At 38.7% G+C, this 22,697-nt stretch overlaps 2 protein-coding genes across 2 annotated transcripts; one reads left to right on the top strand and one right to left on the bottom strand.

Moving 5' to 3' along the window:
- The first annotated feature begins 240 nt into the window (after window positions 1-240).
- LOC148875073 (Pyridoxal-5'-phosphate-dependent enzyme family protein) lies at window positions 241-12,158 on the top strand. The gene is made up of 6 exons (XM_088965784.1): window positions 241-498; window positions 666-740; window positions 1,989-2,132; window positions 10,745-11,116; window positions 11,209-11,444; window positions 11,550-12,158. The coding sequence occupies exons 1-6, from the start codon at window positions 289-291 to the stop codon at window positions 11,770-11,772; spliced, it is 1,260 nt and encodes a 419-aa protein (XP_088821910.1). The 5' UTR covers window positions 241-288; the 3' UTR covers window positions 11,773-12,158.
- Window positions 12,159-14,797: 2,639 nt separating this feature from the next.
- On the bottom strand, window positions 14,798-22,269 carry LOC148875072 (phytochrome C-like). Its single transcript, XM_088965808.1, has 4 exons — window positions 19,337-22,269; window positions 17,763-18,579; window positions 15,722-16,018; window positions 14,798-15,298 (listed from the first exon to the last, which is right to left on the bottom strand). The coding sequence occupies exons 1-4, from the start codon at window positions 21,372-21,374 to the stop codon at window positions 15,079-15,081; spliced, it is 3,372 nt and encodes a 1,123-aa protein (XP_088821934.1). The 5' UTR covers window positions 21,375-22,269; the 3' UTR covers window positions 14,798-15,078.
- Between the last annotated feature and the right edge of the window lie 428 nt (window positions 22,270-22,697).

Genomic DNA, 22,697 nt, shown 5'->3' with positions numbered 1-22,697 from the left:
TCGGATCCGAGTTAGGTCGAAATCTTCTAGTTTTAGTCGGATCATGGTCCATGGACGAAGACGATGGATCATGGATGCCATGGGAGTGGGACCTACTACTGAGTACTGACCCCCATGCCCGCCTATTCATTTGATCATTTCTCATTTGCACCGCACATATGCGCTTTTACACCGTTTAGCGACAATAGACCGACTCTAAGGTGTAATAAATATCGATTCTGCTTCGAGTTCGATGTCGAAACATTACTACTACTCTGCTCATTGGTGCTTTTCGCAATTGGAGCAACGATGGCGCCTGCGAATACCTCAGGTGCTGTCGTTGCCGTGGTCTCCATGGCCGTATTGTCTTACTTATTATCTACCTATCGATCGAAGCTTCCACTTCTAAGAATGCGAAGACGCCTTTTATCAAAGAAAATCGGAAATGGTCTTATCGATGCCATTGGAAACACCCCTTTGATCAGAATCAACAGCCTTTCTGAAGCTACTGGTTGTGAAGTAAGCTCTTAATTTCCTGAGTCCTCAACATTCCCATCTTACTTGGTTTTCAGCTCTGGGCTTCCCTTGTTTTCTTCTTCTTCTAACTTATTGGCTTTCTTCTGCTTCTGTCTTTTGTTCTTGAATAACATTTGTTCTGGCACATCTTCTATGTTTTTGCTGTCCAGATTCTCGCTAAAGCTGAGTTTTTGAACCCCGGGGGAAGCGTGAAGGATAGAGTAGCAGTGAAAATCATCGAAGAGGTGCACTACCAAGTTCACTTTTCAGACAGTTTATAACTATATTAATTAATTAATTTTCAGGCAGTTCTCTCTCTCTCTCTCGGTGGGAAATTTTCCTCTACTATTTTCGACCTATAAACTATAAAGAGCTTAGAGTGTTACTGTGATGAAATAATAAAAGAAAATTGTGAACAAGGGAATCCCAACACATAGAAGCTCTTAGCATTAATATCGTGATATGAAATTTGCAAAGAATCATTTTCGTCTGTGCAATCATCCGTAAGTTACTTGAAACATGGACCCCAAGATGAAACATGGAACCATCCAGGTTCATCAATATGGTCAATTTCCATTACATGAAACACGGAGAAAAAGTGCCTGTCACATTATAATGTTTCCATTCGCCCCCAGTATAAGAACTAAACATTTTTCTCCCCTTACTTTTCGTTGGGTTTTTTTTTTTTTTTTTTTTAATTCCATCTTGTAAGAATATTCAATGCCAGATGGTGTAGTTTCATTTTGAGCTTCTGTTGAAATTATAATCCAAGGAAGCTTATGGAGATTTTTTCTTTTAACCAAGAGACTTCTCATTTTCATATATTCTTTAGCCTCCTGTTATTGAGGGAATTGAGCACACTAATAAATGATCAAGACAAGTATAATCGATGCTGAAAGTTTGGAACATTCAACATATATAAACTATCACAAATAGATGAAACCTATCACCGCAATTGATAGGGTAATTAGAAAAAAAACACGATTCACTTATTATGCCTAGTTGGAAGGGAAATTAGGAAAGCATGATACTCTTGTTATGCCTGATTAATAAACTACCATATGAGCAGGAACATTCGACAATATATCCTTAGCGAGTTCTATCAGGAAGACAACAAGTTTTCACTGTCACATCTCAATCCACTATTACCATCATAACAGTGATGCTTATTGGTTATGCCTCAACAAATTGTTGAACAAAATGTTTAACCATGGTTGTTACCAAAAACGAAAGGGTCAATGAAAAACAGGGTTGTTACAAGGCAACTGCAGACTTAGGTTCGTTATAGGTCTTAGCCAATTTTCCTAGCAGAGATGGTAACTGTCAAATAAAATTTTATCCCAATTCTCTCACTGTAGAATACTTGACAATGTATTCATAAACCATACATTATCTGATTTACAGTGCTTACTATTAGGTTTCTGATTCTTTTTGTTTATGACTATTTTGCTTCCTACTTTAGTTGTTCCAAACCTTTGAATTCATATTTGCAGGCTTTAGGTTCTGGTGAGTTGGTTCCTGGTGGAGTAGTTACTGAAGGAAGCGCTGGAAGCACTGCCATCAGCCTTGCCACAGTGGCTCCTGCATATGGGTGTAAATGTCATGTGGTTATCCCAGATGATGTTGCGATTGAGAAGGTTTTCTCTGAATCCTTTGGCAATTTTATTGTGTTTCAGATTCCAGAATGTGCTGTAAAGTTTGTTTTCATTTTAATGATAATACAATACCATTAAAACTACCTCCTTTTCTTTTCTTCCTATTATTGGCTTGTCATGTCTAGAATCCTGTCATGAGCTTCTGGCTCCATTGCCTATTATGATCTCAAGCTGATTGCCTTATGATGTAGACTCACATGGATTTGAATGTTGACATCATTACATTGGGTTGATGAAGATATGTAGACTAAGTTGGCACCATGTGAACTAATTGATGTTTTCACATGTAGCTTTGCTATAAAGATTCTAAAACTTCTGTGTCATCATCATCTGTTTGTTCCTGAGTAGGATAGAAAATCCATTCATCTTTCTTTAGTCTGATCTATCAAGGCAATATGCTCTGTTAAAGAATGAGTGAAAAAATTTCCCCCAGTACTTTTGCAGTTTTGCCATGATCCTAGTGATCCCTTTTTCCTTTTAGTGCTTTCAGCTTGCTCCAAATGTCTAATTTCCATTCATATATTCAGTGGTCATCATTTTGAATGATCCTCTGAGTATAATTTTCCATATGCCATCACCAATTGGTGCTATCTCTTATTCCATTTCATTTTTAAATTTATTCTCCTACTCTTATAAGTTATCCATCTCACCATTCTCATTTGACTGCACTTATTTTGTTTCTGTTAATTTAAATCATGGCCTTTTAGTGGGCAGCAATTAAAAAATATCACTGCCTTTTGGTATGCATTTGTTGCACAACACACCTAACAGATATATCTTCATGACTTTATTTTTGAGGTATATTCTCTTTGGTTTCTCCTTATAGATACTTAAATTGAAATACTAAAAGTGTCCTTTGAAGAATCTCTTCAGTATCAATTTTGACTAACCCCTTTTTACTATTTCTGTATTTACTACAGTTACACTTGATTCAGTTTGCTTTAAAATCTTTAAACCATAAGGAGTCCTATTGCATTTTTAGTTTTGCTTTTACCCTATACTCAGGTCTTATCAATTGAAATTATGTTACCTGCAAGTAAAATGCAATAAGACCTACTTTGTATATTCTTGGGTAGCTCATCCACAACCAATGGGGGGTGGCAGGCCCAGGGCCAATGTATAATAAAGTGATTCCTTGATACTTTTAGTATGGCAGTTTTGAAGAATCTCTTCAGTATCAATTTTGACTAACCCCTTTTTACTATTTCTGTATTTACTACAGTTACACTTTTTTTTTGGAGAAAATTTAACCAAGATTTATTGAGAAAAAAGGGGGGGGGGGAACCCCTGCAAGTTACGATGGAGGAAGCTTGTTGCTATACAGATGCTCCAAATACACACCAAATTTAGCTAGGCCATCTGCAGTATGATTGTATTCCCTTGGAATCCAAACTAAGTTAACATTCAATCCATCCAAAGAATCCCAAGCTTCAGTCAGATAGTGATAAAGTCTCCAAGGGCCCCCTTTTTTGTCTCTTAACCATTTTATTGTATTTGCTGAATCACCTGCAATGATCAAATTCTGAATACCCAAATTCTTAATTATCCTGACTCCGGTGAGAGCAGCCATCACTTCAGCCTTTGTGGAGTCGGCCCAACCGATTGGGCCACTAAAAGTCCAGCAGATATTGCCTCTTTCGTTGCTTACTGTACCACCAATACCTGCAAAGCCCGGATTGCCTAATGCACAACCGTCAAAATTAAGGGTTACCACATCTTCACTGATGGAAACGGGATGAGGCAGAAACAGAAAGGGGTGAATATTTCTGATAATATCATTGACTGAAAGTCCTTTAAATAGATCTGAATTCACCGACCAAAGGATGCAAAGATAGGTAATATCTGAGATTAACTCCTCCAAGGTTCTGCTTTTATTGTCAAAGATATGGGTGTTTCTTTCATCCCAAACGCCCCACATTACTGCATGAGGCACTGATTGCCAAAAGACTTTACCCCTTCTGCTAAGCCCTATTCCTTTCCATTGATTCTAGTTGTCCATAATGTGTTTTGGAAAAGCCCAGCTGTACCTTGCCATATTCAAGAAATGGGACCATATCCTTTGAGTGAAGCTGCAATGAAGAAGGATGTGATCTGCAGATTCACCCTCGCTGAGACATAAAATACAAACATGAGGAGAAATGGAGCGTCTTCCCAAAAGCTTTTACTGAAGGAGATCACAAGTATTAACTTTCTGGAGACAGACATCCCAGAAAAGAGGGATGAGAGGGGATATATAGGCATCTTTGAGGGTTTGGATTAAAGCTATTAAATCAGAAATCTCTGAGTCCCTTAGGGGTCTTCTGAGGTGGAGGTTTAAAGAATTCTCGGTGGACTGGTTTGGGAGGCAATCAGAAATAGAGGCTTCTTGGACAAGGGTGAGGTTAAACAGCCTAGGGAAAGAGGCATCCAGGGTAGATTCCCCCCACCAGAGATCTTTCCAGAATTTAATTTTAGAACCATTTCCCACTTTATACCTTATAAAAGGAAAGAAAGAAGTATGAATGGAACATATACCTTTCCAAGGATTGATGGCCTTTATCCTGTTCAAATGGAGATTGCAATCCCACCCATTTGTATTTCGTCCATATTTACTTGAGATGATAGCAGTCCAAAGAGCATTGGGTTCTTTCGGAAATCTCCAGAGCCATTTGCCTGGAAGAGAGAAATTTTTCTCTTTAAGCTGTCCAATACCCAAACTGCCTTCCTCTTTTGGTCTGCATATTTTTTTCCAGCTAACTAAATGGTTTCTCTTATCTCCACCACCTTCCCAAGGAAAATTCCTTTGAAGCTTGTCAATCCGATTTCTGACTTTGGTCAGAATCTGGAAGACAGAGAGAAAGTAGACCGACAGATTTGATAAGGAGGCCTTTAAGAGAATAAGCCTACCCCCTTTGGAGAGAAAACACTTTTTCCAAATTGATAGTTTCTTCTCGCATTTCTCCAACACAGGACTCCAAAAGTTGAGGGATTTTGGATTCCCTCCAAGAAGCATCCCAAGGTAGGTAATGGGGAGATTCTCCAATTTGCACCCCAATAAAGATTTGAATTTTCTAGAAGATCCGCTTCCACCGAGTTGATAGCCACAATAAAGATTTGAAATTCTCACTGTCATACCAGTGAGAATCTCGAAACATTCAATTACCATTTTAGTGTTTGTGATGTTGGTTATAGAGGCATCTAAGAATAGGATTATGTCGTTGGCGAACTGTAAGTGAGAGATGTGAAGTTTATCCCTACCCACTTCAAAACCTTTCACCAAGTTGAAAAGAATTGACTTGTCAAATAGATAATTAAATATATCCATCACCAAAGTGAAAAGTAAAGGGGAAAGAGGGCAACCTTGTCTTACACCCCTGCTTGCCTTGGAATAACCTTTCGCTTCACCATTTATCAATACTGAAAGCCATGGAGAGCCAATACAACCTTTAATCCACCTGATCCAGTTTCTCCCAAAACCTCTTAGCCTTAAGCAATCAAGAATGCAGTCCCAATCCACTTTGTCGTATGCCTTCTCAAGATCAAGTTTCACATGGACCCCCGGGATCCCAGAGGATTTTCTGTCTTCTACACACTCATTTGCAATAAGAATGCTGTCCACAATTTGTCTTCCTTTAACAAAAGCAAACTGATTTGGGGAAATTAGATCTTCAAGGACTTCTTTAAGTCTGTTGGCCAAAACCTTTGCCAAAATTTTGTATATGCTCCCAACCAAACTTATGGGTCTAAAGTCTTTAACTTCCAAAACTCCCCATTTCTTAGGGATGAGGCAGAGAAAGGTAGAGTTAAGGCTCTTGTTAACAATGGTAGATGAATGGAAGTCCTTGAAAAACTCCTTGAGATCTGACTTTACAATTTCCCAACATTTTTGGAAGAAAAGGATAGGGAAGCCATCCGGCCCTGGAGCCCTATCACCGTCCATGCTGAAAATAGTCTTCTTGACTTCTTCCTCTTCAAAACTTCTTTCCAACCAATCCCTTTTTTCAGCTGAAAGGGTAGTGCCATCCCAATTAAATATCGTGAATTGATTTTCACTATCCTTGAAGTAAAGGTTTTTAAAGAAAGAAAGGAAAGCTTCAGAAATTTCCTCAGGATTCTCCACTTCTCTTTGATTAAGATTGAGCTTAGAAATAAAATTCTTCCTACTTCTTCCCGAGGCATAGGTGTGAAAAAATCTGGAATTATTGTCCCCTTCTTTCAACCATCTCACTCTTGATCTTTGTCTCCAATACATCTCTTCCCTTCTAACTAGTTGCTCCCATTCATTTCTTAATTCTGCTCTTTTATTTCTGTTTAAGGCATTGAGGGTCCCATTTTGCTCTCTATTATCCAAGTCCTCAAATACCGAAAGTATTCTTTTTTTTCTCTTCTTCAACAGCTTTAAATTCTTCTCTTCCCCAAGCTTTAAGATTTTTCTTCAAAGCTTTTAGTTTCTGAAGAAGTCTGAATCCAGCCCAACCCTCTACTTTCTTTCGGTGTTCAGCAATATAGGCCAGTGGTCTGAGGTACATCTTGGACGAAGATCTTGACACAGATTTGGAAATCTCTCCAACCAATCCTGAGATAATAAAAATCTGTCAAGTCTGCAGCTTATGGCATTTTCTTGAATGTTTGACCAGGTAAAAAGTCCATTGGTAAGAGGGAGATCACATAGATTGTGTCTGTCAATAAGATTAGAGAAATTTCTAGTGCTTCTGGTTGGGGTTCTACCATTAGAATGTTCTGAACTGAACCTGGTGACATTGAAATCATCCACTAAACACCATGGTATGTCCTCCTCCTCATGCAGGGACTCCAGCTCAGCCCAAAACCTCACTCTATCAGAAGGAGAGTTAGGACCATACACACCAGTGAGGATCCAACTGAAGTCATCTTTAATATTAGTGAACAGAACTGAGATTGAGAATTCACCTCTGTCGATCTCCAAGCCTGAAATTTCATCTTCCTTCCATGCTAGAATGATACCTCCAGCAGACCCCACAGCTGGAACAGCAGTCCATTTTCTACCCCTTATTCCCCATATGGCTTTCATAAGTTTTCTATTGATGACTTCTTTTTTTGATTCCTGAAGGACAATTATATCTGGATTTTCTCTCTTCAATGCTTCTTTCACTAAGCTTCTTTTGAGCTGACCTCCCCAAACCCCTAACATTCCAACTTAGTATCTTCATTGAGTCATTTTGACAGATTTCCCCTTATTCATCTTACTTCCTTTTGGGATGCGATCCCTTATACCCCACTGAAGCCTTTTTAGTTACACTTGATTCAGTTTGCTTTAAAATCTTTAAACCATAAGGAGTCATATTGCATTTTTAGTTTTGCTTTTACCATATTCTCAGGTCTTATCAATTGAAATTATGTTACCTGCAAATAAAATGCAATAAGACCTACTTTGTATATTCTTGGGTAGCTCATCCATAATCAACGGAGGTGGCAGGCCTAGGGCCAATGTGTAATGAAGTGATTCCTTGATACTTTTAGTATGTCAGTTTTGAAGAATCTCTTCTGTTTCAATTTTGACTAACCCCTTTTTACTATTTCCATATTTGCTACAGTTACACTTGATTCAGTTTGTTTTAAAATCTTTAAACCACAGGGACTCCCATTGGATTTTTTGCTTTTCTTTTACCCTATTCTCAGGTTTCATCAATTGCAACTATATTACCTGCAAATAAAATGCAATAAGACCTACTTTGTACATTCTTGGGTAGCTTATCCATAATCAATGGAGGGTGGTAGGCCCATGGCCAATGTGTAATGAAGTGATTCCTTGATACTTTTAGTATGTCTGCTTTGGGATGTCTGTAGTGGTTCCCTTCTCTTCAAACACTTATTGAGTGTTGGCTGTTTTAATCTTTCTTTTTTGTATTTTTTTTTTGATCAATCTGTTTTCTAATATTTTCAATAATAATCTGATTCCTGTTGCTGATAAAAAATATAACCAATGCAAAAACATATGGGTTAAGGCATATCTTTGTTTAGGATTTATGTAGTTGGCCTCATGTAGTTTGGATAATGCTTAGTCATTGTTGTTGTTATTACTGGAGACTCACTTGTATCTCCATCAATTGTTCTCACTTTGATTTCTGGTCCCTTATACATCTCCTTGACCATGCTGATACATTCAATTGAAAGTCCTTTTCTTCTATCAAAATCCACCAAATTATCTTTGTACAAACCTTATCCTATGCCTTACCTCAGTTGAGACCACCCAAAGATATTTCCTCTTCACAAAACTTATATTACCTAAGAATCTGGACTTTATAGTTGACCTTGGCATAATCTTTTCTCATTTACACTATCTACTTCTACATTCTAACTAATAATTTATGAAATATTGTACCCGGTTGGCATAGGGGGTGTTTGTGATGCATATTGTTTCCATTTTCAGTATGTTTCAAAAATGGAAATGCCATTTTCTGTGGTTCAATGAGAGGAAAGAGTGGCAAGCTGTTTCCAAAAACTTCCTGTCTTAAAACCTACGAAATGTGGTTTTGAGAAACAGGTCACCATTTTAATTTAAAGCGTGCTCATATAGACAAGGTTGCACTGTAATTTCACATGCCAAAGCCTGTTCTGCCATTCCACTCTGTTCAGTGCCATATCCATTGTTAAAGTAACATGTCAATTCAGGATGCATGCAAGTTTGGCAAAAGGTTGTAGTACCAGCTGGCAACCTGACACAGCCCTCCTTTATCTATGCTTCAGGCTTGGGACTTGCAGTGTAAGACAAGTTTAACACTTTTGGAGTTAAGGATAAAAAACATTCTTTCTAGAAAGCAAAAGTTTGTTTTCTCAGAACCACCACCCAAAGCCCCCTTAGTAAGCTAAGATAGTCAAATCACTTCTTTGCATTTTCATATCTATGAGACCATACCCCGTGTATACCCAAAAAGGACCATATAAAGCTTCTGTTAGCAAGTCATTAACATGAGAACAGTATAACCCTGTAAGAAAATCATCATACTCTAAACCTGAGTTCCTTATGAACTAAGAGCCACAAATATAGCACTTAAATCTTTGCCAATACCACATGAATATCCAAAGTGGTATTATCAAAATTCCAAGCATTCCTCTCTTGCCAAACACATACCAAAACACCACCATAGGTAGGTATTAAGTTCCACACTGCACTCCCTTTTTTGCTCAACCCACTTAGCTGCCATCTCATAAAAAAAATGCTAGAATAGAGTGAGGGAAGCACCCCATCCACCCAACTTCTGGAGAGATTTGAGGATCCCGAAGTTACTAAAGCATATGAGAGAAGAATGAGGAACTAATGGTTGCACACAGATTTAGAAGCTGACAGCAGTTTCTAAATTTATAGCTTCTATTTCTTAACCAACTATTGTTATCTTTAGGTGGGGCCTATATGTTTTAGAAGATCTGCAATTAGTAGTTTCCTTTTTGGTTACCATTTCTTTGTTTCCGTTTTCTATTTTTAGGACTTTTAGGATTCTAATTAGGAGTTAGCTACAGTTTTAGTAATTGCCAAATTTCTAAGCTTCGAGGAATTTACATCTACAAATCTGTCAAGAACAGCAGAACTGAATATTGTTGTTCTCTACAGTTGTTATTTTCTCCTCTTGAAACAGTGTTGGAGATCACATGATTTCTTATTTTCTCTTTTGTTATTTTTTAGTAGCTCTCTGCTACTAGAAGAAAACTAAGGGTCCATTTGGTTCGCAGCTGGAATCGGAATCAGAATGGTCTGTTCCCAGTCTGTTTGGTTCAGACAGGAATGGGAATGGAAATTGGAATCTGCAGGAATGAGATTTCATTCCCAAAGGAGGGGGCAGGGAATGGCCATTCCCTCAAATGGGGGAATGTCATTCCAGCAGGAATGGGAATGGGATTCCAATTCAACCCAGCCAAACAGTTAGAATCGGAATAGCCCATTCAGATTCCAATTCCAGACCCCTATTCCAGCGAACCAAATTGGGCCTAAGAACTATTCTTTGGATTCTCTTAGATTCAAATCATAATCTATTTGGGTTTTGAAGCAAGGCTACCCATCAACCTTTTCTTCTATCTATTAGCCCCTACATTTGGTGGAATGAAACAAGTCCTTTCTCTTTTTTCTTTTCTTTGCAGATGCACTGATTCACTATATTGTATACTGGTTTTATCCATAGGATCATGATGGTGTCTTCCTTACAAGAACAACTGATGTGGTCCTAATGCTAAATCATCTATTGGATTAAAACTCTTTCTTTGGTAGATTAATCAAATACAGAGTTCACAATTGGAACTCTAGGCCCAAGTTCACCATTTTGCATTAGACTCCCATCTTGACTCATAATTCAGAAGTTTAACAGTGTTGGCTTTAGAGCCTCATTATACCCTATCAAGGTTTCAGGTCCAGAGCCAGCCTTATCAATTTTAGCCTGAGGCTGTTGAGTTGTCTTCTTGAGGAGAATACTGTCATAACCCTTCTCTAAATTTCAATTTAAATTTCACCTTAGCACCTCCCTCATATTAAAGTAGTTAATATATTTCAGTGGTAGCAGTTCAGTAGCTTATAAAGCCAACATGTATTATATATGCCCATCTGCTTTGTAAATACTGCAACTTCTTACCTGTAAAATTTTATCCAGTCTCAAATTCTTGAAGCTCTTGGAGCTACTGTTGAAAGAGTGAGACCAGTTTCAATTACACACCGAGATCACTATGTCAATGTTGCAAGGAGAAGGGCAATGGAAGCAAATGAATTAGCATCAAAAGAAAGAAAATCTGATGGAACAGATGCCAAAATGTTGCAGCAAAATAATGATCGGGAGTATGGAGAAATGGCAAAATATTCGAGAGGGGGTTTTTTCGCAGATCAGTTTGAAAACCTAGCAAACTATCGAGCTCACTATGAGACCACTGGGCCTGAGATTTGGGAGCAAACTGGTGGCAACTTGCATGCTTTTGTGGCTGCTGCAGGTACAGGTGGCACTTTAGCTGGGATTTCCCGGTTTCTGCAGGTCCATTCATCTTTGTTCTTTCTGACCCATGCTTCATTTTCATTCTTGCTATTGCAACTGCTGCATAAAATCCTTCATGAAATGTTGAACAGGAAAAGAATCCTAACATCAAGTGCTTTCTGATTGATCCTCCTGGTTCTGGACTGTTCAATAAAGTGACTAGGGGGGTGATGTACACCAAGGAAGAGGCTGAAGGTCGAAGGCTAAAGAACCCTTTTGATACCATAACTGAAGGAATTGGGATTAACAGGTTAACTAAGAATTTTATGATGGCAGAACTTGATGGGGCTTTCAGAGGTACAGATATAGAGGCTGTCGAAATGTCCAGGTTGAGTGCACCATACATATTATTAATCTTTCCATCCTTCTAATGCTCTCAGCAACTAACTTGCTTTGAATTCTCATATTATTTATGTCTATAACATGTTTGCAGGTTTCTTCTAAGGAATGAGGGGCTCTTTGTTGGGAGTTCCTCAGCCATGAACTGTGTTGGAGCTGTTCGAGTGGCAAAATTGATGGGGCCTGGCCACACAATTGTAACAATTCTTTGTGACAGTGGGATGAGGCATCTGAGTAAATTTTATGATGCTCAGTATCTCTCTCAGCATGGTTTGACACCATCAGCCACTGGTCTAGAGTTTCTTGGTCTTGGTTGAGATGTGATTGGATCAAAGATTTTAGTGCCTCAAGTACAAAACTTTGAGCTTGCACGAACCGAACCATGGCTAATTCTATTTTGCAACAGGATCGTTTTGTGCAAGTGCAATTGTCACTTCTATAACCGTTAGGATGTTTAATTTGGTGATACTGAAGCGCGGTATTGGTCTTCCAGAACTTTGCGCATAATTTTTATACTAAACATTAATTTTGTGAGAGAGATAATGGGCATTGGTTAGAATTCTGATTGTGAAAACCAATAAATTACAATGTAGTCCAGTTGGTAATTTGTTCTATGTTTTCATTGACAGAACAGAAAAAAAAAAAGAGAAACAATTAAATGATACACTAATCCTAGACAGAAATAACTATTTACATTGCCTAATGCTTCCAATTCTCAGTGTACTTAGGTTTTGGTTTGAAATTCTTATCAGAGGTATCTCTGGAGATAAAGGCTGGATAGCGTCTGCTATTCCACAGGGTTCTCTCTCTCTCTCTGCGTGACACGAGAATCCATATTATTAACCTCAAGGATGAATCATTATGCAATAGTAAGATTATGTAGAAGTGCTGAAGGTATGCATGCTTGTATCTGGCATAAACTGATGAGTCGTTTGGAGCCACCGGGCCAGTCATGAGTCAACACAAGTTTCTAATGGACATACAATGTGGAAAATTTTCGTACGTTCAATGAAAAAAAAAGGGAAGATGGAAAAGGAAATTTACAAAACGACTGGTTGATCTGCTGCACTTGTTTTGAGTCGAGGGTGAACAATGGTTTCAAAACTTACAACAGAAAGATTTCAATTGTCATAGTAATCTAATTGAAGAACAAATCATTTCGAGCCAGCTAAATTTTCCTACAGATATCCACCTATCGTATGTGATAAACATGGTTTTCAAAACCGGACGGGACTGGAAAAACTGGTACCGGTCAGCCATTTGGGTCTGGTTTTACTAGAAACTGGAAAATTGAAAAAAAAAACGTTGAAAGTAAAAAAAACCGCTGACTTGGCAGTCGGACCGCTAAACTGTTCGACCTGGGCAGCAGTTCGTGGGTTAATATTTTTATTTTTAATGTTTTAAATGAAAAATAAAAAATAAAATGCCAATTATATCCCAAGATTTTTGAATCCCAATCCCAGTTCCTTATTCGGTTTAGCCTTTAGGGTTCCCAAGTTTCCTCCTCACTCAGTCACTCCTCAGTCCTCTCAACTCTCAAGTCTCAACCCTCACACCCTACCACCTGCGGCGGCCATAAACTCCGGATCCGATGATGACATACACTGACGGCGACTGGCGAGCTTGCAGCGGCGAAAAGAGTCACCCAAGCACTTGCAGCAGTGGTGACTTGCAGTGGCGGACGGAGGGCAATTTGCAGCGGTGGATTGCCCAAGCCCACCGGCGGCGAATCCCTGAAGGTACAATTTTTTTTTTTTGTGATTTAATTGAATTTTTGAATTCTTTGGACCTGCTAGAATGGTATAATTTGTTGTCATTAACCCTGTACATATATGCTTATTTAGTAAGCACGAATTAATTTTTCTAGAGTTTTTTCTCTTTGGTAGGATTTTTAGAGACAACTTGAGATTGAAAGAAAATGACTCTAAAGGGGTCATCACTTAATTCCTTAATCCTTATTTTTACTGATTGATGAGGGAGCTATTTATTCAACTGAATCAATCAATTAACTGATTAAGAGCTGCCCCTTCACTGTGCCTTGATAAATTAAGAACTGCCCCTTCACTGTGCCTTGATTAATCCTTATTTTTGGAAAACTTTCTATATTTTTTGGAATTTTTTCTTAATTTATTATTTTTATATTTAGACATTTTATTTTTTCATATGTTATTCTTTTTCCTATATTTTTCTGTGTATTTTTTGTATTTTATTTAAAATTTTATGAGATTTTTTGTTATATATAAGTATTTTTTGTTTTTTTACTTATTTATAATATCACAGGTCAAACCGCTTGACCCGGATGATTGAACTGCCGAACCGGAAAACAGTGCCCTGACCGGTTCGGTTTTAAAAACCATGGTGATAAACCAGCCTATTCGGTTATGGTTGGAGTTGTTTTCCCCCTTTGAATCCACCTAACATGGCTAGTCCATTGTCCCCTCAGGACTGTTAATGGGCGGGTCTGGCCTGTGCGTGTCATCCGAGACGCCCAGGGTCAGGTGATAGAAGCAAGAGGATGTAGATTCCGATGTCTGTCTATTCTTGATGCAGAAACTCGAGCCATTAGGTTGGCTGCTCAGAAGTCAGAACCTCTAAGATTGGGTCAAAAGTGCTTACTGGAGTCGGACTCTCTCCAGGCAATCAGTACTGTCAATGTTCCCCTGCAACAGAAGTTTTCCCCCACTTTTTCGCCATCTGGCAAGATATTTGTAGCCTTGCGAGGCGTGGAACTCAGTTTACCTTGCAGCATTGCAACAGAAAAGCCAATCGGTTGGTATACGTTATTGCAAATTCTGTGCGCATTTCTGAGGATAGTGCTTTCCTCGGTGGTTTCAGCCTTTCTTGCATGTCTATTATGAAGATATCTTCCCTCCTTAAGTTGTTGTTTCCATTATAATAAAAATATAAAACCCTTCTTTCTTAACCAAAAAAAAAAAGTTGTCATAGTAACTTGCGGTGGTCCTCGTTGAAATCCAAGTTGTAATTCAATTATTTTGCTTATTAAACTAATACCTAAGCTTCGAGTAGTGCAACCCCACTTCCTCAATTTTGATCATGTTCAGATTTATAGTAGAATCATATTCTGATTAAAAAAAAAAAAAATCTTAACGAAATCAACTGAAATGAACTTTCAAAAAGTTGGGACTTGGGAGTCGAATTTAATTTCCTGGTTAAAAATAAAGAATTTCAACCAACTCGCCTACCAATATTATAATAGTAACAATGTAGAGTTGCATATCGTATCAGAGGTATCAAGTTAGAGATGTTTAATGGATTAATGTCCCGCTAACTAACAGAAGAAGCAAGCAAAGAGCAATAGAGAGGATACGACACAAAGGCCGGTGAACATAAAATGCTTCAACTTATTTTACCTTGTCAGCTCTCGCCAACTTCAGATGCTCTACACTCTCTTTCAGGTGAAAAGCAATCATTTATCTTATGATAATAACTTCACAATAACAGAGCCCTTCAGGACAATTCTTTTTCTTATTATTTTTTTTTTGTTTGCTTTTTACTCAATCTAAAGCTGTGTATACAATTCTTTCTGTAAGACTCAGAACTATGTGAAGTGCCAAGCTGTTTTAGTAGCAAGATCTGTATTCTATTTTTTACCATCAGATCATCTAGTTCTGGTAGTGCGATGAACCAAGGCCCGAGGGGAATTCGACACGAATAATGAATGCCGATTTGTCTGCCCCTTTGAGATACTGTACAGTACCATGCATGATCCTCACAAGCTTCTGGCTAATGTATAAACCTAAACCTTCCCTTGAGACGCTCTGGCTGTGGTGGAACATCTCTTCAATTAAAGCATCTGGAATCCCTGGTGCTGGGTGTGTGATCCTGTAACCACAAGATTATGTTTTTTAAATGAGCACCATGTTGAAACTATGGCTCTTCAATGTTCACCCAGATTAATGATGCATGCGTATGAACAAAAACACATTACTCAGTCAGCATGCCAAAATGTGCCACATCAACTAACGGAATGGGAAAATTATCCCTGGTGCTAGGTGTGTGAGTGTGACCCTCTAATGACAATATCATGTTCATCAGCTAAGCTCCAACTCATAGTCAAAACTATGGTTCTGTTTAACTCTCTCACCCATATTAATGACATACATGTGGATACATACACATGCTCAGTCAGTAAGCATGCCAAAATATGCTTTATTTAACTGATGGAATGGGAAAGCAATAGGAAACTAGTCTTCCAAATCAAGATATGTTGATATTCAAAAGGATTTAGGTTAGAATATAATTTACCAAAATTCAAGATGAATAAGATGTACACTAGCCCCTATATGTTCCTTTGTTGGGGTGACCTTCAGTACAACAGAACATCCTTCAAATGCTGGTGTGAACAGGAGTGCATTTGTCAAGAAATCTGACAAGACTTGTTGAAGCCTCAAATTGTCACCATACAAGTACATAGAGGACACTTCTGCTGGGGAATCATAGATGAGCTGCACCTGTCGCTCCTTACTCAGAGTCATAACTTGAGCTCCGACCACCTCCAGAGCTTCCCCAAGGTTGAATTCAGTGGTGTTCATCTCAAGATAGCTGCATTTTGGGAGTCACAGATCAAAAGTTGATTAGACAATCTGGATGTTAACACTCAGAAAACAACCTAATTGGATTACCAATCATGAAATGCCCAATTTCAAATAGCAATCTGATTGGATTACCAAAACCAATCAATTTACCAATTTGTATTTGTATAAACAGAGAAAGTATGACAACAGTTGGAAAGGTGCTAAACAAGGTAGGGTAACTATGATTGCTCAATCACCATTCGCCAATACTATCATAAAAGGTTGAAGTATTGAATGCATTCTGTATGTGTAAACATTTCCTCTTACAAGTAGTAAATGGTATTTTATATTACACTGTTGCTTTAGTTCTTAAAATACTCACTATATTTTTGCACGGAAAGTTTATTACGGAAAATGTATAAAAAATTTGGAGTCCATATTAGATCCCTATGCCTTAAATGTAGCTAATGTCTTCTGGTTATAATCCTTTAAATTCAGCATCACTTCCCACCTCCAAACCCTATACCTTAAAATTACTACCACCATGTTTCCTCCAGCACATAACTTGAATAACTTTAAAATGAGGGAAAGTAATACTAAGATGGTTTGGTCATGTGCAGAGAAGACCATCTATGGCATCCATAAAAGTGATCTGTTACAAGTTGAAAGGGCTAGAAAAGCTAAGGGCAGGGCTGTTCATAAGAAGACCCAAACCGACCAAACCAACCAACCCAGTCCGACCCAAAACGAGTCAGCCGGGTTTTCTTTAGCGTCAGTCGGTTTCGGGTTACTAAAAAGAATAAACCGATGGGTCGGTTTGGTTTTAGTTTCCACACATGAAAACCGAAACCGAACCGACCCGAACCGACTTAGTTCCTAGTTAGTATTTAGTAGTTAGTACCTAACTTAGTTTCTACCTTCTAGTCTTCTCTTTAGGAATGCCATTAATGGCAAACATTGCAAGACAAGGAATGCCATTAATGCCATTAATAGCTTCTTGCATTTTTTTGGAAGGTTTAAAGAAAGGATCATATTCTCTAAGGTCCTTTACACCAAATAGGTAATTGCAATTAGGTGTGTTTTTTACTTAGATTAGAAGCCTTCTTAAAAATTCCAAATTTCAGTCTTCTTTTTCTAACACAATTTGACTTTCTCTTTTCTTGGTAGCTTCTAACTTGGTCCGCCCTTACTCCCTTAGCCCCTCAACTCAAGCACTCAAACCAACCCAAACCGACTCAAACCGACCAGGTCGGTTTTGCCTAACACGGGGTCGGTTTCGGTTTCATTTTTAGGCAACCCGAGCAGGTCGGGTCGGTTGGAAAAACAGCAGTAAACCGACCCAACCCGACCCGTGAACAGCCCTAGCTAAGGGAAAATCAAAAAGGATATGGGTTAAGTAGTAGGAAGTTATTTAAGGGCTCATAATTTAACAATAGATATGGCACTGAACAGAACAGAATGGTGAAACAGGATTTATGTAGCCAACCCCATATAGTTGGGACTTGGGACAGGCTTTGATGATGATGACAAAGTTGAAGCTGTTAAATTTCCTGATAGCTTTTTGCAAATTGGCATCTACTTTAAGGTATATATATATTAAACTGAAACTAAATGCAATAGCTACATCTACCACTCGGTGGATAAATTTACATACAAATATTAATCTAATGGATGGTAATAAAGAAAAGATAATTATTTTTTTTTTGAAAAATTAATTAATTGGGTATATAAGTAGATTTCACAAACAATTAATCAAGGTAAATAGATCATACCATTCCTCAATGCTTTCTAAATCAATGTCATCCATGATCTTAGCCAATTGTTCCTGACAGAGTGTGCTTGTTCTTAGAAGTCTCTTCTGCTCCCTACTTAAATCAGAAGCCTCCATTAGACTGTGTGTGAACAGTATCCCCTGCAGTGGATTTCTTATTTCCTGTCGAATGTATGTCAATTCCTTGAGGTTATTTGCTGCAGCTTGTTCAGATAGTCTCTGTATTTGTAAAGCATGTTGGTATTCTGGGCTGGCAACATGCAAAAAACAGAGGACCCCAGTAATCCTACCTTCTGCATCAGTCCTCTTGTTTGCAGAAATTAAAGCTTCCACATATTTACCATGTCGGTCAAAGAAGCCAAAGAGTAACTTATCTGCATCCTGGCCTGCTATTACACTGTTCAGTAGTATCTTGAGCCTGGTCAAGGTATCTTGATCTTTGACCCGACAACTGAAACTATGAAGAGTGAACACCTCCCCCACAAGCATCTTCTCAATGGCTTCTTCCCTCTTCAGACCAGACAATTTCTGCATCGCACTGTTCCACTCAACACAGCAACCATGCCCATCTATCATAAATATTGGAGGAATAAGTGCACATGGATTCTGCACAAGAGCAATGTAATCACCTTGGATGCGGGTGAATTTGTCCATCACCATCCTTTCCCTTGTAATATCTTGCCCAACAAAGCAAACTCCAACAACATTTTCTACCATGTCTCGGTTACAACATGCATTAACTACCAAGATTATGGGCCCATTTGACTCCTGAGGACCAAATGTGTTGAGCTTGATTTCAATGTTCTTCTCTTCTTTGCCTGCCATTTCAAAACCAAATCATTAACAGATCCAGAAAGCATATATCAAAAGAAAAATATAAAAAACATGTCTGATGAATTAGAATCCAGAATGATTAACATAAAATTTGGGAAATCATTAGTTTTGGAATACTGGAATAAGCTTAATATGGTAACTTAATCTTAATTCATCAAAGATTTAAATGGGATATTTAATGCTTCACTTCCTTACAGAAAGGAACAAACCTAATCCATTTATATCCATCATAGGCCAAGGACAAGTAAACTATCTTGATGCTGTACTGATTATGTAAGACAGTCAAAACCAATAAAGTCCATTTGTTCAAAACAGGAACATCAAATGCTCCACAAAAAGGTAAACATGACAAATTTTGAAGTTATATTCCCTTTGTTTTTTGTGCTATTTGCAGATTGATGGAGATCATAGGACTAAAAATATCTGCAAATAAGTAGTCTTGTATCTTTTTTGCATTTAAATTCCATTATTAGCATATGGAGTTGAAGATTATTTGGCTTCTAGAACGAATGAGTGTGCTTGTGTCAAGATAATTGGTTTTAGAAAAAAAAAAAAAACATATGGAAACTAGAGCCAACTTATCGTGAAGTATTCAATATGAAAAATGGTAGACATAAATTCAATAAAACATTTCACTGGCTTTCAGAAAATATTGTATATGTTAAGCAAACATGTAGATTTCAACAATGGGACTATATGCTATAAAAGCTGCAAAATTTAAGGGATATATACTGGTACCACCTTGCAAAGCCAAAGAGAGCATGCTTTTCACAGCTTCAATTGAATCACCATGAACAAGGTCAATTAGGGGCATTCCAATAGCCTGCTCCACACACAATCCTGTCAATTCAGCTGCTTTGGTATTCCATCCATTTATATTACCAGAGGCATCAATAGCCAAAATGGGGACTGAAGCAGTCTCAATAAGGCGAACCATCTCACTTGTGACAACACGTAATTCATCTACCCTTTGAATCCTTAAATCAACTGATGGTGTATTCACAATTGCCTTGGAGTCTTTTTCCATCTCATCTTGCACGGACCCTCGTAATATCAGCTGCAAGGAATGGATAGCATCCATTTCAACATCTTCCCATGGTAAACTCCTCCTCTTAACTACCTCCAAGAAGGCTTTGAATGACGATCGAGGGTGCACCTTTCTACCACCATCCTTAACAACAGGGTCCTGTTTCGCACCACCCCACTTGATCTTCTTGGCTGTATGCGATCGGAACCAAAATAAGAAATCCTTCGAAGTAATCTTAATGGCTGCCATTCCACAAACTGCATCCCCAAGAACTGAAGCACCAGGGTAGCCAGCTTCCATGAGGCTATCTGTGCTTAAACCAGTACTTCCATCATGGTGCTCAAGAAGCCATCCAGCTATATCTCTTATTTGAGCCTCTGTAGGGGTGATACCAAGCAACCAAAATTTGTTCTTGTAGTAGAGTGCAGCACCATCACACTTGACAAGGTCCATCACATTGGGTGACTCGGTAAAAATCCCCACAGGAGCATTTCTGAGGAGCATGTCGCAAAGCAGAGTCTGGGTCTTCAAAATATGCTTCTCCCTCAACTGGGCTGCCAATTCTACTTCCTTGTTAAGTTGTATACCAAAAACTTGTACCAAAAACTCACAGGCATACCTCAAAGGGAAGGGGACAAACCTAGGGCTTGTGTGATGGCAGACTACCAATCCCCACAGCTTCCTTCCCTTTGGCTGATCACTCTCCATCTCATTATCATCATCGTTGATTGTCACAGACATAACAAGAGATGCAATAGAACCCATATTGGCCATGTATTGTGCATGGCATCCATGAGGAACTCTAAGCGTAGACCCACAGAGGCTCAACGGTTGTGTCAGTTTCTTGTCATGGATTACCTTAACCGGTGGTGCCAAACAGTCGCATATCATCCTAACCTTGTTTTTCATGAAGAGAAACCTTGAAGCTTGTGGTATGTCAGTAGCTGGGTAGTGCAAGCCAAGGTAAGGCTCCAAATCGGGTCTCCGGCACTCAGCAACTACTTCACCATGTTCATCTTCATGAAATTTATACACCATTATCCTATCATAGCCTGTCAAATCACTAACTTCCCGAATCAATACATCACACAAAAGTGAGATGTTTCCACTTGGCAAAGACTGCAATCTGGAGATGGATTTGGCCGCAAGCTTATACGATTTCAGTGCCCCAGCTGCAGTTACAGGCACATCAGCGGGATTCACTGGCTCCAAATCCATAACCAAAGCACCATCTATCCGGTGCATAATTGCGTTAAAGGGCTTACCAGAGTTCCTGCAATGTACCAATATTGGATTTAGGAGATTAACCTCGCCATATTTTGCAGCCTTCTGTAAGGCCGCGGCGCTAGAGGAGCGGAAGAGAGTCCGAGCATCGGTTCCAATTGTGAGAGCCTCTTGTTGCTCCATGCTAGGAACTGCATGTGGGGTCAGGTCCAGCATCTCGGGAGCATTCTCACTGTAGGCAAGAACAGTAAAACTCTGTTCTTCGACAGCAATTAAACAGCCAAAAGGTTGGATGAGATTCCCTCTCTGCATCCTTTGGAGGTAAGCTGGAACAGTGGAAGAGGAAACATTGTTGTCGGCACTTGTAGCATTGATGTCAATGGACGTGGAATAATCAAAATGTTCAGAATCTTCTAAGTCTACATGAAGTTTCGCGTCAGCGGTGGTCTGAGCAACGACACAGCCGCCGTGTTTGGGTCGAGCAGAGCTGCTACTAGAACAATTCGTTCTGTTCGACTTGGACGACATCTCGTCCCTTGTTCTACTTCCACTTGCTTATTACTTTAAAAGCAGAGCTATTCATGCGAGTGGAGCCCTGTAAAAGCTAGCTACCAATTACCAAATATCTACGAAGTTGCAATCTATGCTCCTTCAAGGTAAGGATAAGGTAAAGAGAAACAAGCCCGAGTATGTTCTTCAACAGAGTTACCAAAGAATAAACCATAATCAAATCCAAATCTCAACTCAGCTACGCTCAGTTGATGAAAAAGAAACCATCGGACCCAGAAGACATCAAGAAAGTGGAAAAAAGGGAGAAGCCCACTACCATCTTAATTTGAGAAAAACAATTAGGAAATGGAAATTACCAGTTTCAATCTGAAAAGGGGCTATAAAGTTTGTATCGGCGCCATGAATCCATTCTCACCCAAAATCAACAAAGGGAAGAAGGACAAAGATTGTATTCATTCAAAAGATACCTAAAGAGGATTCTCTTCCTTTTTCTAGACTCCTCAAAACCCCGCTAAACAGAATCTCAGAAGAGGACCATGAATACCAAGAAACGATCAAGCCGAAAGCTCAAACTGAGAAACCAGGAAGGGAAGATAAGGGTGAAAGGAAACCCTTTACTACGATATATGTACCTCCCAAGGCCCAGGCAGAGGCAGCCACAAACCCAACTGAGAATTTGATATGATGCAATCAACCGAGTATTTGCCTTTATATTTTCAATGACTGCACTAAAATCCTTGCAGAGAGAATCCAAATCCCATCATCAAACCAGAAGGAGAAAAGTGAGTGAGGATATAGAAATACTGGACCGAACATTAAAGTGGAAGGAAACTGAGCGGCAACATATGAAGTTAATCTGGTATAATACAGGAGTTGCAGTTCACCTTCGCCCACGAAAAATAAAAGCCGTAATTTTATCTCGTACCAAAAACCGGTGAATCAAATAAAGTTGACATATCATACATGGACAGTTTGGTCATAAAAATTGGATTAATGGTATTATGGACAATTTATGTCAATGAACACTAACGATGGTTTAAGGATGATGAATTTCAGAAAACAAAAAGTAATGATGAATTTTTTAGGCAATTTTCCTAAAAATAAAGAATCGTGAAAGTAAATCAAGGTGAATTTTGTCGGTGTGACTGTGTGAGTGCGAGAAGAGAGGAGAAAAAAAAAGAGGGTTTAATGAGAGAGTCATGGGCAGAAAAGGAATGATGTAGTTAGTAGTTAGTACTAATAGTACAGTAATCCACGTGTTACGGTGTTACAGTTACGCATACGGATACCGAGGTTCCACGGTTAAAACGTTTAAAATAACGATTTACGAAGTACTACGAT

The sequence above is a fragment of the Nelumbo lutea genome, chromosome 1 (genome assembly GCF_056320005.1).
Source record: "Nelumbo lutea isolate HS-2025 chromosome 1, American lotus-T2T, whole genome shotgun sequence".
Lineage (NCBI taxonomy): Eukaryota > Viridiplantae > Streptophyta > Magnoliopsida > Proteales > Nelumbonaceae > Nelumbo > Nelumbo lutea.
The sequence above is the reverse complement of the archived record's forward strand: the minus strand, read 5'-3'. Positions and strand labels throughout refer to the sequence as shown.